This window comes from Sprattus sprattus (assembly GCF_963457725.1).
Source record: "Sprattus sprattus genome assembly, chromosome: 15".
NCBI classification, from domain to species: Eukaryota; Metazoa; Chordata; class Actinopteri; order Clupeiformes; family Clupeidae; genus Sprattus; species Sprattus sprattus.
The window spans coordinates 4,490,395-4,505,394 of NC_137913.1; the positions used below are offsets into that span (position 1 = coordinate 4,490,395).

Genomic DNA, 15,000 nt, shown 5'->3' on the forward strand with positions numbered 1-15,000 from the left:
GAACCAGCAGTAATCGAATTGTCTCCTAAACTAATTTGCAAATTGCTTGTTCAGTAGACAGGAACGTCAAACTTCTCCATTCCAAAAGATTTCCACCAAGAGGACAATGACATTCACTCACAAACTCACACACTAAATGCTGGCCAACTAAAAACAACCCAAAGACTCCGTAGTTCCGTAGTTCATTATCCGCAAAATGGTGTACAGTGCCACATCAACTTATCAGCATTCCTACACAAACATTAACAATACAAAAATGAACAACCAAACAAGCTTACCCAGACAACGCTGTTCTACTGTGCCACCCCTGAAACATGCCCCCCCCTGAAATATGGGCCCCCCTGAAACATGCCCCCCCCCCCACTAAATACGGTCTCTTACCTGGCTGTGATTCCCAGAGGTGTTGTTCCGTCCAGGTTCAAAGTCAAAAATGCTCTTTGGCTTCGGGTGCTTGTCTCCAACTCCCAGCTCACTCCTGAAACATAATCCCAACAAAAAAAGTCAACACACACACACACACACACACGCACAGCAAGAAACACACACACTCTCTCTCACACAAACACACACACACACACGCACAGCAAGAAACACACACACTCTCTCTCACACAAACACACACACCCACACACACACACACACACACACACACACACACACACACTCTCTCTCTCTCTCTCTCTCTCAAACACACACACACACACACACACACACACACTCTCTCTCACACAAACACACACGCGCACACACACACACACACACACACACACACACACACACACACACACACACACTCTCTCTCTCTCTCTCTCTCAAACACACACACACACACACACACACACACACTCTCTCTCACACACACACACACACACACACACACACACACACACACACACACACACACACACACACACTCTCTCTCTCACACACACACACACACACACACACACACACACACACACACTCTGTCTCTCTCTCTCACACACACACACACACATGCCCCGACAACCTCTTTATCAGGCTCTCATTGTCAGTGCCTGCACTAACAGATCCCAACATGTCTGCCAAGTTCTATTCTTCCCTTTTCCATCGGAATTTGTGCGGGCTGCCTAGTATTAGACCCCGCTAACCGTAATCACAGGCCATGTGTGAGTTTCAAAATGGCTGACCTCACGCTGAGAGAATGGAGTTTTGTAACAAAGAGCTATTTTTATGGTCATGGCATTACATCACCTCACCCCAAATATTCAGACAAATACTGTTGGTTACAGCTATGACTGTCTTAGCAACAGCACAGTTGTGTTCACTCCCACCCCGTTTGATATTTATGCATACACACCCAGTTACAGAACCCCCAACCCCCCCCCCCCCCCCCCCCCCCCCCCCACACACACACACACACACATTCTAGCCCTTGCTCTCTCGTTCTCCCTGTATCCACTCATTCACTGATTCTTCTACTGAAACCTCATATGACCATATAAGCAGTGTGTGTTTGTGTGTGTGTGTGTGTGTGTGTGTCTGTGTCTGTGTCTATGTCTGTGTGTCTGTGTCTGTGTGTGTGTCTGTGTGTGTGTGTGTGTGTGTGTGTGTGTCTGTGTGAGTGTGTGTGTGTGTGTGTGCGTCTGCGTCTGCGTCTGCGTCTGCGTGTGAGTGTGTGTGTGAGTGTGTGTGTGTGTGTGTGTGTGTCAGTCTCATGAGTCGGTCCATCTCCTCACCAGTCAGGCAGGGACCCATAGGGGTCAAGGGTGAAGAGGGCCTTCCCTGTCGGTCCATCTACTCTCACGATGTTCTCTGTGGTCGGTGTGGGGGACAGCTGGCTCCCTTTGGGAACATTACAAACAGGAACATCAGAAGCACACATTACCCAGGAACACCCATTATATATGACTCAGTAAGGAAACATGGGAAATGGAGTTTTATAACATGTGAAACCATGACTCACTTTCAGCTGACCAATATTCCATTTCAGAATCTGTGGAAAGGACATGAAAGGTTACACTATTAGGCATTACACAATTCACACTTTCCAGTATCCAAGAGTGTTATTTACAAAACATCACACCAGGAGTTGTTGGCCTCTGTTATGAAGAGGGTGTGTGAGAGAAATTAAATAATTCAAGGGAAATAATTCAAGGGTCAAGGGCCATAAAGACGAGACATGTTCTTGGATTCCATCTGTTTATTTGTGTTTGTTGCTTGACTACAGGTGTGTCAGAAGGAAGTCGTTTTGGCTTTTTGCTGTAAGATAGCTTGTTACCCTGTGTCCTGTGTTCCCACTACAACAACTACTTCATGTAGGGACCTGTTTATGTTACTTAAATTGTGTTTAAAGCATCTTCTATGCAGGAGCACATGGCTCATATAAATGATTGATATGAGTCTGTTCCCCAGCCAGTTTGCTCCAAGCAAAGTGAGGTGAGCTCATCGAGAGTAGCTGTCAAATGTTGGCAAAATCTGTTGCTCTCCATTTTAGCTCTTCACTGTTGAGTCACATTCCAGTGGCATTATGTCTGGCCAATTTCTGCGTTTATCAAGCAAGACTTCCATCTTAACCACAGAGTAACATGATCAAGCAAGACTTCCATCTTAACCACAGAGTAACAGGATCAAGCAAGACTCCTATCTTATCCACAGAGTAAAAGGATGCCTCATGTCAGATGTACTGTACATTCATAATGCCAATGCAACAGCATAACAGTGTTTTTGTCTTCAGACAACAGTAGCCGAAGACAACCTCTTTATTTTACACTGCTACACTACTTGATGTAATGGTACTTTTCATGATTAAAAAAAATTCCGGGCTAGCCTTGGCTTTCAAAAAAGACGATACTGTGCTATGAAACCGGAAATGTGAGACTCCTGAAAGGAGACGGTAAGCAGGCCAATCACAGTCTTTGCAGCTGCGTGAGCCATGCTCGGGTTTGTTGGATAGTGACAAATTTTGGGGGACGCACTTAAGCACGTAAGGGGGGTTATGTAACTGCGCAAGGGGTTCTTGTGTATCTTACGTGCTTACGTTTCTGCGTGAAAAGCGAGCATAAATTCCACTTTATGTATCTTACGTGCTTACGTTTCTGCGTGAAAAGCGAGCATAAATTCCACTTTATGTATCTTACGTGCTTACGTTTCTGCGTGAAAAGCGAGCATAAATTCCACTTTATGTATCTTACGTGCTTACGTTTCTGCGTGAAAAGCGAGCATAAATTCCACTTTATGTATCTTACGTGCTTACGTTTCTGCGTGAAAAGCGAGCATAAATTCCACTTTATGTATCTTACGTGCTTACGTTTCTGCGTGAAAAGCAAGCATAAATTCCACTGTGAAACGCATGTACTCCACACACTTAGAGTACATACGCATTTGTACATGCATGTCATTTTTAACAACAGTGTTTGGCTCGTTTGGTGTTTCCCTCTGGAATTCAGCAGGGTGAGAGGTGAGGTAGAGCTGTGAACACCTCAGCAGCTATTTCTCTTAATGTGAGCCTTTAGGCATCACAGGATGCTGCTCAGCTCAGCTCAGCACAGCACAGCTCAGCTCAGCAGTAACACAGACTGACAGAGAGGAATTTTCTCACTGTGTGCTGGTATCAGTGTGAGTGTGAGTGAGAGGGAAGGAAGGAGAGAGAGGGAGGGAGACAGGGAAGGAGAGAGAGGGAAGGAGAGAGAGGGAGGGAGGAGAGAGAGGGAGAGAGAGAGTGGTAAGGAGAGAGAAGGAGGGAGAGAGGGAGTGAGAGAGAGGCAAGAAGGAAAGAGAGAGAGGGAGAGAGGGAGAGAGTGGGAAGTAAAGAGAGGGAGAGAGGAGAGAGAGGGAAGGAGAGAGAGAGAGGGAGAGAGGGAGGGAGAGTGTGGGAAGGAGAGATAGGGAGGGAGAGAGGGAGGGAGAAAGAGGGAGGTAGAGTATGGGAAGGAGAGAGAGGGAGGGAGAGTGTGGGAAGGAGAGAGCGGGAAGGAGAGATAGGGAAAGATATGAAGAAATAATACCTTCTGGCTTCTTGTGAATCTGCCTGAACATGCTCCTGTACCAATCTTTGGGTTTGTTCACACTCTGAAACAGACACAGGGAAGGAAAGAATGAATAGCTGAGAGGAAATGTGACTGTGAAAACAAAGCAAATACAACTGATTGTGATACTACGGCCACCTTGTAGCTTTCAGTACACATGCACACCAGAATTATAAGAATATGTCACAATAGATTGCAATGACGAGACTGCCGTCTGTATTGATTAATGTGAGACTGTATTCTGTATTGATTAATGCGAGACTGGAGTCTGTATCGATTAATCTGAGACTGTCGTCTGTATTGATTAATGCGAGACTGCTGTCTGTTTTATTAATGTGAGACTGTGTTCTGTATTGATTAATGCGAGACTGGAGTCTGTATCGATTAATCTGAGACTGTCGTCTGTATTGATTAATGCGAGACTGCTGTCTGTTTTATTAATGTGAGACTGTGTTCTGTATTGATTAATGCGAGACTGGAGTCTGTATCGATTAATCTGAGACTGCTGTCTGTATTGATCAATGACGAGACTGCCGTCTGTATCGATTAATGTGAAGACATATTTAAAAGATCCACTGTAGATTAAATGCCAGACAGCAAATGCTGTCCTGAATAAGGTGGATTTCTTTTTTTCAGAATGGATACCTCTATATGTTCATGATAGATAGGCAGACATACAGTGTCCTACGCATCAGAATCAGAATCGCGTTTATTGGCCATGTGAGTTTTCACATACAAGGAATTTGCCTCCGGGTTATGTGGCTCTCAATGCACTTACTCAAAAATATACAACACAACAGCACAACGGTCTTAAGAAATATACACAGGGAGGAATGACTATATACAGGTAAAACTATTGCTGTGAACTGTAAACAAATAGCGTAAAGAAGTCGAGAGTGCCAGGAGAGAAGAGATAAACATTATCTGCTGTCGATCTCATACAGTTGCACAAGTCCTTCGTGCCAGTAGCCATTAGACTTTACAACCAACACAATCAAACATACGTTTCATATAATATTTATATAATTCGTCTATAATTTGCTATTTTGTCTATTTATTTTATCTATTTATTTATTTGATTTGTTATTCAAATTATTTATTTTTTTGATGATAATGTATATAGATAATTGATTATTGATTACTATTCCCACTACCCTGCTGCTTTGGCAATTGAATTTCCCGCACGGGATTAATAAAAGTTTATCCTATCCTATGTTCTCAATGGCAGCGGCGCAGACATGAGGTGTGATGTCAGGGCTTGGGCAGTCTGCACAGGGCCTTATATGGCCACATGAATATGCAGTTTCTCTGAATCATAGCTATTCATCTTCTCATTACAACATGATAAGTGAGTAAACTGGCCGTGATCTCAATGAGTCACAGCAGACTCAGAGCTAAGTGTTTTGGTGGAGCGCTTCAGAGAATGAGCATAAAGTCAGTAGCATTCACCTGATGTGCTTACTGACTATTGAGGCGTCTCAGAGGTCACCTGGTGTGCATACTGACCATTGAGGCGTCTCAGAGGTCACCTGGTGTGCATACTGACCATTGAGGCGTCTCAGAGGTCACCTGGTGTGCATACTGACTATTGAGGCGTCTCAGAGGTCACCTGATGTGCATACTGACCATTGAGGTGTCTCAGAGGTCACCTGGTGTGCATACTGACCATTGAGGCGTCTCAGAGGTCACCTGATGTGCATACTGACTATTGAGGCGTCTCAGAGGTCACCTGGTGTGCATACTGACCATTGAGGCGTCTCAGAGGTCAAGGTATAATGCACTAACGAGGACAAATACACTTGCAGGGGCATGTAAACATTAATGAGAGGAAGAGGATAGGATACAAGATATAAGGATATAGGATTTAGGATATAGGATATAGGATATAAGATATAAGGATATAGGATTTAGGATATAGGATATAGGATATAAGATATAAGGATATAGGATATAGGATATAAGATATAAGGAAAAAGAATATAAGATATAAGGATATAGGATATAAGACAGGGTAGTTCCAGCGGTGTCGTACTGATCTAGAAGCGATGTATGAGAGGTGATAAGAGGTGATAAGAGAGGATAGGTTCAGCGGTGACGTACCGATCTGGAGGCGATGGGCATGCCTGTCTCGTCCACAGGGCCGATCCCTGAGAACTTAATCAGTCGCTCCTCCCTGGTTCCTGACCTCCGTGGAAGGGTGGAAGATCCTCCAGACTGCGTCCCATTGGGCATCACTCCTTTCAGTCACAAAAACAAGAAAAGCATCTTAATAATCTAATTTACTGGATGAGAGACCACGGCAAACCTGCTGTACACAACGGATTATGGGAACAGTATGTCAATATTCCGTAGGGATTATGTGTTTAGGCAATTCTGAATGTTATTGAAAGCTGTTAATCATGTAAAGCTACTACACATTGTCACATCATTTGGAACTTCATTTACAAGAAAGGGATTATTTTCACCACTAGTGGGCCCTAGAGAGCCCATGTGCACATGAATGTGAGTGTGAACAGTTAAAACAGATAAAACTGTATAATTATAATTTTGAGAGGTTCTTTCATCACTATACTACATATGCCGATATGCTGTGAGTGATTATCTTTAAATCAGAGAGACAAACACACCTGTATCAGAAGGTCCATAGTAAGATCCGAAACTTGGAAGTGGATAGCCGCTGCCATTAACCTCTGCCACCTAACAAACACATAACCAAACCCCATCAAACTTACTGACATGTGGACCAGCCCATATAACAAATAACTCAACACGAATGAACCAGAACAAAGCATTTCCTCTTGTATTCAGAAAAAAAACATGCAATGCAGGAGAGTACCACTAGGTGGTGCAGTTGTACAAAAACTGGCGAAAGGTCAGTGTAAACATGACTAATCTATTGTAAGACACGTCAGCTCAGCAATTACATGTTTGGAACACTTTAAGTGCAAAGGTAATGGATCATAAAACAGTGTCATCTGTAGGTGATTGACTTTCTCCTTCTGAAGCACCAGTTCACTGAAGTATAATAAAGGTGAAAGTCTGTCCATAGTTTATGTGATGACATAACATTGCACCATAATGTGATTATGCTTCAGGCTGCTACTGGCCTGGTCTTGTGTGGAGAGAGGCTGGACCATCCGGAAGGGGCTGAGAGGGGGAGTGGGCAGGCCGGGCGAGATCACTACTACTTCCTGGGTCAGCTCTGGAGCCGTGAGGAGCTGCTGCTGCTGCTGCCGGGGGTCCCCCTGAGGGCCCCCGTCCGAGAACACGATCCGTGAGCCATTTAGATGGTTGTGCACCTCCACCTGCCGCTGAGGATGAGGAAGAGAGCGAGAGCAACCGTTACAGGAGGGAACACACCCCTCAGGGGCAAATCTCTTCATCTCAGACCCCTAGGGGCCACATCTCTTCATCTCTTCATCTCAACTCAGGTTAAAGGGAAAGAATGAAGTGTTACACGAGCACAGCACAAACACACACTTCTCTCCTCATCTCTGGTTAAAGGAACAGTGCACAAACACACACTTCTCTCCTCATTTCAGGTTAAAGGAACAGTGGAAGAGAAGGAGGCTAATAAGAACAAGTACAGGAAGAATGAAGTGTTACACACGAGTACAGCACAAACACACACTTCTCTTCCTCCTTCCTTAGCTGAGGCTTGTCTCCTTTCTCTGGAGACTAATTGGCCCTTAGTGTCCAGTGTTGTGGTGAGGCTGTAATTTATTTAAAGTGGTGAAGGTAGGAAGAGGCGATCCACCTACTCCATCATCTCTTTAGCCAGGGCGAAAGGAGAAAGGCTTCATTGTGGCTGAACGGTCAGGGGGGTGAAACTGGAGAGGCTCATTATGGCCCCATTAGGAGACTATTCGGGGTGGGGGGGGGGGGGGGGGGGGGCACTCTCCCTCTCCCTCCCAGGCCAAGAGGCGCGGCCTGGGCTGAGGGGGTCAGAAGGGGGTCGCCCCCGCCGACCATCAGAGGGGAGCTCTGTCCGAGCTCTGTGTCACGTCCCTTCACAAGGTCCCCCCCCGTTCCCCATTGTCGTCATGGCGACCGCTCGCTTGTCAGTCCATCCCTGGGTCCCGCCCCCCACCCCCCCCCTGACTCCGGCATGTTTGTGCATAAGGGCCGCCGGAGCTGTGGGGGTCATGGGAAGATCCTCGCTTTCTCACCGATTGTGAAACTTTATCTCGTAAAAATCAGAGAGATGCCATTGTGAGAGCCCAGGGACCGAGGCATTAGCATGGAAATACAAGAGTGAAAGCCATAAATAGCTCCCTTTTTTCATTCAGGTTGGGACATCTTGGTCCGTCGCTGCATGTTTTCGGCCAAATTTGGGGAAGAAACAACAGTTTTGGAAGCTTTCTAAGGTATCAGTGACGTGAAACAAATGTGTTTCTTCAGTTAATTACAAGGGACACATTGGTGTTTACCACTTAAGAGGACATTTCTGCCCAATGCCCAAACTTTAATGGTTTCTCTAGCAATTAGTTGAAGGGAGTGGACAGATCTCTAGATTAAAGTAGATTAATTAACCCCGTATTAATTCTGTTTCCTGTAATGTAAAGGGCATACCTGTGGCTGCATGTCATCTGAATGTCTGGATCCCTGATGATGGCCTACACAGGATCTTTGAACTATGACAATGAAACAAACAAACAAACAAACAAACAAAAACCACATCATTTTCATGTACACAAGAATACTTTGCATTTAATTGATACAGTTTAAATGAGGGTTAAATGTCCTAATTTGACTATATCCACAGTGATTTTATCAACAGACAGGCCACAGAAATGTAACACCAGGACAGAAACAAAAGTACGACAAAATTGTTCAAACGGTCAAAGCCAAGACATCATTTAACACAATTCCCCTCTCTAACCAGACACCCTGAAAGATGCTTCAACCCTCCTAATGATATGTCATTTAGTGACCCACTAAATGAGAAGCACTCAATAGGTGCTATTTCCAGGCTCATGCTGTGTTGGTCTGCATTCCTTTCACCTTAACATTATTGAGTTATCCGATTTGGCATCCATGGCGTCCGATACAGACTGCTGAGATGCTCCCTCGGAGGCACTGTGCCTTTAAGCCTCACAGAGGCCCTGACCAATTGTGTTGTCCATACACAAGGCTAAGCAGTGTCAGGTTGAATGTGTTTACCTCCTAGACAACAACACACATTCATTTAGCAAGCCGTATTTCTTTTTTGTGTCCCTCAACAGGAAAAAAAAAGCTGTTTGTGATCATAAATGTACTTAGGGTCCTGGCAGGTTTGTCAACCCTATCCAGCAAACACTTCTCAGCGTGAAGTAAAATGCCGTTCAAATGCTGTTAAACCCCATCAAGTGGAAACCAGTGGCATCTTTTCCTTATCACCATGGCAAAGCCCATAGCAAAACAATGAGGCTGAGTCACAGGCTTGCCGGATTCTTCCAGAACATAACCCATACCCTGGACAGCACAGGGCCCAGAAGCCAAACTGAACACAAACTAAATTGCAAAGCTATGTCGGAAAAAAAGGAGAGAGAAGCTAGAAGAGGATTAAAAAAAAAAAGGACTTCCAAGTTCAAATGTCCGGGCACCTTGGCAAAGCAGATTAGGAAAACTGATTCTACTTCAAAGGACTGCAGGATCGAACAGAGTGGGTAATTTCCGCTCAAGAGGGAGGCAGCCTCCTTACCCTCGTTATCTGAACAGGGGTCAGTAGTAACTGTCGGTTGGCATGGAAACTCAGGACCTGCGCCCTCTGAAATGATCACAACTTTCCATTTTCGGGGTCAGTTCTCAGCTGCTTAGGGAGGCCGGCAGTGGTGTAGTGGTCCCTGGAGAAGTGGGTATACTCTTAATTCGTTTTTAAGCAGCACATACAACACAGGATAAACGCCCTGTTTTGAAAACTGGGTATACGCAATACTGACTGAGAAATAAGTTTGCCTGCGCTGCGCGTATACCCTGGACTACACTACTGGAAGCAGGCAGATTACTGCTATTCAAACTGTGCGATGATGAGTTTTCCAAGCCCGGTCGAAAATGGAACATTGCAGAGTGTAATGATTGTGGTCAGTGTCCTGACTGCCATATCCAGTGTCTTGCGGTCCACAGCACACTGCAGGGGCCTCCTGCACAGGGGAATAGTTAACCCCCGCCTGGGCAGCCTGTAGCAGATGTGTCTCCCCAAATGACTCATAACCCCTGACTCTTACATTACATAACAGGGAGAACAGCTCCGTCGTGTGTGTGCGTGTGTGTGTGTGTGTGTGCGTACGTGGTCAGGGGCGGACCTGGGGGGGGGATGGTGGCCCGGGAGTTACTGTCAGAACGGCCCAGGCAATACAAGGCGCGGATTCCCCCGGTATCCCCGATGGTCAGTCCGCCCCTGTACCTGGTACCAGCATTTTTTCAAGCTGATGCACATCCCCCTGCAGCTGATACATGATCAGACTTTGTCAAAGAAGGACGCTACAGATTAACAAAATGCTTAAAGCTGGTACAATTTTATTTGTCGACATGGAGGAACTGATAGCAAGCTTCACCATACCTCTGCATCACTGTGGTCTGACTGTGACATTACAATCACTGCTGACATTTCAGCAGCTGGCACTAGAGATAGTCTTGCCTCTTAATTTAATAGTGAAAAGGTCAATTTCTGAAGTAGAACAAAAATGTGATTGGTTGACTCTTTTCTTCTATTAAAATGACTCAAATCTATGGGTTTGATAAACAATGAACAAGCCACACTAGCGTGTCTGTTTCACTTGTTTAGGTGTTCGAAACCCAAGAATGTTCGATGCTTACCCACAGTCAATCCTGTGCACTGACTCCCAGTTCTGCTTCTCAGTCTCCCAAAACAGGCCCCTAAATCAGAGAAGCCCCTCAAAAACACCAAGCCTTAAAAAGCTGGTGGGGTTGCTTGGCCTTGCTGTTCACCGTGTCTGGCTTTTGAAGCTTTCATTACCTAAACGAGTATTGAAGGGGAGACCGGGAAAACGCCAGGAGATCCAGCTCTCAAATCAGCTCTCCCCCTGATGCTCTGGCCAACCCTGAGCAGAGCCAAGAGGAGAGCCAACCTAATAAGGCCAATTCAGCCCTCTCATATCTGGCGAAATTCACAGGAACACACAAATCCTGTTTACTTTGAACACCCTACACATTCTTATCTGCTTACAAGCACTGAAGCACACTTCCCTTGCCAGCAGCAGATCACACTTGGAAATGGGTGGTGCTGGGGAGATATGCTTCAGGAGAACCAGCTTGTTTTAGCTGGGTTACATATTATCAGAGGTGTTCTTGATGTCTTGAATGGGTAGGGCATGTTCCAAAAAAGTCAGCCCAGATATTTACTTGCTCGGCCAAACATGGAGATGGGAGTTTAGAGTGTGGGAGCTGGATTTCTCTCTGGTCTGTTAGGATGGGGATGCCTCGTCTCTGTAAACTTGGCTAGGATATCAGACGCTTTTTCTCAGAGCTGTGAGACTGCTCTACTCTGCCTGCACGTCAAATGCTGCCAGCTTCAGAATCAGAATCAGATTTTGTTGGCCAAGTAAGTTTTGCACAAACAAGGAATTTGACTTGGTAAACTGACTCTCAATGTGCTTACACAAAATATATATTACAACACAATACAAAACAAACACGATACAAAAATAAACAGTGCAATGGTCTGAATTGTTACAACAGTAGTGTAAAGAAGAAGTGGAGAGTGCAGGGATATATGCTACAGTGGATACATATATATGCTACTATGGGTTAGTTGTTCAATAGTGAGACGGCGAGGGGGAAGAAACGTTTTTTGTGTCTGGAGGTTTTTGGGAACAGTGATCTGTAGCGCCTACCAGAGGGGAAGCGCTTGTATAGTTTGTGTCCGGGGTGTGAGGGCAACTTTATTGGCAACTAGACACCCTGCCTCCCGTCTATTCACATTAGATTTCTTGTCTATTCAGCAGTTCCTGAGAGCAATCAACAATATCTTGCAACACACTGAAGGGCCAATCTGTCTCACTCCCTTAGCAAGATGCTAAATCTGTCAGTAATGTGTAAACACATCAGTCAGCTAGCCCAATGCTATGCTAATGTACAGTCAGCTAACCCAATGCTATGCTAATGTACAGTCAGCTAGCCCAATGCTGTGCTAATGTAGAGTCAGCTAGCCCAATGCTGTGCTAATGTACAGTCAGCTAGCCCAATGCTGTGCTAATGTAATCTTGCACTTGGAGGTAACAGGATGCTGGGACACAATGAGACACTCGAATTGAGCGCCTGAGGAGGATAGCAAATCACTCTCACATGGGCCCACGTTAAGGAGACAGAGAGGCTCATATGGGAAGGATTTATGCCCACATGGCATTCAGCTGATTCATGAATTCTTATGTTATCGTCACCATGACAACAGGCCTGTAAGGGATGGATTTATGCTCACATGGCATTCAGCTGATTCATGAATTCTTATGTTAGCGTCACTGTGAAAAGGTGAAGTCCCTCCCCCTTCTCACTGTGGTCCATGAGGGAAGAAGGACTGGACTCCCCTACCTAAATGGTTGGGTCCGGATTCCCCCACCCCTGTGGAGGGGTCCAATTACCTCTTAATTGGACCAAGGTGGCCCTACTTAAGGTGCACCTCATTGTTTGAGAGGGAGGGACAGACTGAACATGCTGGATGGAGCTTGGACAAGGTACTAGACCCAACCTGAATGCTCAGAGGGGTACCTTGTCTAGTATAGGCTTTAGCATGTTCAGTTTGTGTTTGTATGTTTTGGGGTTTTTAAAAACCCTGTTGTAAATAAATGTAGCTATTTTTATGGAAGCCACTGTCTCCTGCGTCGTGTGTTCGTGCCTGCAACCCCATTCTACTAGGCTACATCCCACATGGTGAGGTGGCCGGCTCGCGCCTTCTCACAGTCACCATGACAGCAGGCTCGTAAGGGATGGATTATTTGCCCACATTTCGAATTCAGTTAATTCATGAATATGTACAACATTGTCACCATGACAGGCTTATTTATGTTAACCCACATTAATGTATGTTCTTCATTGGGCTGGTCATAAGTCCTATACTCTGAGTCAAACCCGTGGGTGGGTGACCAACCAGTCCTAACCCAAACAAACCACACCCTACCCATCCCTCCGCATTATATACACACCAAGGCCACGTGACAAAGACAACAGTCTCGCCATTTCAACATGAAAACAAGTCCAAGGACCATTCAACTAATTGCACGCTTGAACATGCTTGTAAGACAGCAGACTGTACGGTGTCTCATTCAAGATATTCCACAGTGTCTCATTCAAGATATTCCACAGTGTCTCATTCAAGATATTCTACATTGTCTCATTCAAGATATTCCACAGTGTCTCATTCAAGATATTCCACAGTGTCTCATTCAAGATATTCTACATTGTCTCATTCAAGATATTCCACAGTGTCTCATTCAAGATATTCTACATTGTCTCATTCAAGATATTCCACAGTGTCTCATTCAAGATATTCCACAGTGTCTCATTCAAGATATTCTACATTGTCTCATTCAAGATATTCCACAGTGTCTCATTCAAGATATTCTACATTGTCTCATTCAAGATATGCCACAGTGTCTCATTCAAGACATTCCACAGTGTCTCATTCAAGATATTCTACAGTGTCTCATTCAAGATATTCCACAGTGTCTCATTCAAGATATTCTACAGTGTCTCAGTCAAGATATTCTACAGTGTCTCATTCAAGATATTCTACAGTGTCTCATTCAAGATATTCTACAGTGTCTCATTCAAGATATGCCACAGTGTCTCATTCAAGATATTCTACAGTGTCTCAGTCAAGATATTCTACAGTGTCTCATTCAAGATATTCTACAGTGTCTCAGTCAAGATATTCTACAGTGTCTCATTCAAGATATGCCACAGTGTCTCATTCAAGATATTCCACAATGTCTCAGTCAAGATATTCTACAGTGTCTCACACAAGATATTCCACAGTGTCTCAGTCAAGATATTCCACAGTGTCTCAGTCAAGATATTCTACAGTGTCTCACACAAGATATTCTACAGTGTCTCAGTCAAGATATTCTACAGTGTCTCATTCAAGATATGCCACAGTGTCTCATTCAAGATATTCCACAATGTCTCAGTCAAGATATTCTACAGTGTCTCACACAAGATATTCCACAGTGTCTCAGTCAAGATATTCCACAGTGTCTCAGTCAAGATATTCTACAGTGTCTCATTCAAGATATTCTACAGTGTCTCTGTCAAGATATTCCACAGCCCTCAAAGAAGTCCTATGCATGCTCCTCCTTCACATGGAGGTTTACTGAATGGGACCGTCTGGAGGTCCCACAGAGTCAGGAATGCAAACCACTCAGGCTGAATTAATCAAAATCACTGAGGTTCCCAGATATGTAGCCATTGTAACTCCACCAAATCCATCTTGTTGAACCACAGTAAGTACTGTAAGTATTAGTAATCTATAACTCACGCAACCAGGCAAACTCCATATCCATCGTTTTGAACCACAGTAAGTAATCTTTAACTCACGCAACCAGGCAGACTCCATATCCATCGTGTTGATCCACAGTAAGTGACCTATAACTCATACAACCAGGCAAACTCGATAGGCAAAGTAGTGAATTTTTATATTGCAACAGAACAACCACTCCTAAAAGTTTGTGCGTATTCACTGAACACTTATCACCATAAGAGGAAGGCTTTCACTTGAGTAGCCTTGGCTTTTCATTATTTAGCAAATTCCCCTGGAACACTCACTTAGCGAGTCACACGATTGGTCATTCTTTCCAATGCTCTGCTACTGACCGTCTGACCTCTGACAACAGCCATCGTCACCTTTGGTCACACTGTCAATAAACAAAGCCACGCGACCTCACCTCAAGCTGACCTCAGAGATCAATTCAACTTTAGCGACAACCACATCAATAAAGCTACCAATAAAGCTATCAATCAGGCTATCAATAAAGCTATCAATAATGCTACCAACGATGGG

General features: G+C 44.7%; 1 protein-coding gene across 2 annotated transcripts in view; it reads right to left on the bottom strand.

Annotated features, from left to right (window-relative positions):
• The window catches only part of sorbs3 (sorbin and SH3 domain containing 3), a 28,962-nt gene extending 22,262 nt beyond the window's left edge, over positions 1-6,700 (bottom strand). For both annotated transcript variants that reach the window (XM_080852403.1, XM_080852402.1), the window contains exons 1-6: positions 6,635-6,700; positions 6,108-6,244; positions 3,987-4,050; positions 1,946-1,975; positions 1,719-1,824; positions 382-475 (exon numbers count right to left, since the gene is read on the bottom strand). In XM_080852403.1, coding sequence (XP_080708529.1) covers positions 382-475; positions 1,719-1,824; positions 1,946-1,975; positions 3,987-4,050; positions 6,108-6,239 — 426 coding nt within the window. In that variant the 5' untranslated portion in view covers positions 6,240-6,244; positions 6,635-6,700. The remainder of the gene's footprint in view (positions 1-381; positions 476-1,718; positions 1,825-1,945; positions 1,976-3,986; positions 4,051-6,107; positions 6,245-6,634) is intronic.
• Positions 6,701-15,000: the final 8,300 nt, after the last annotated feature.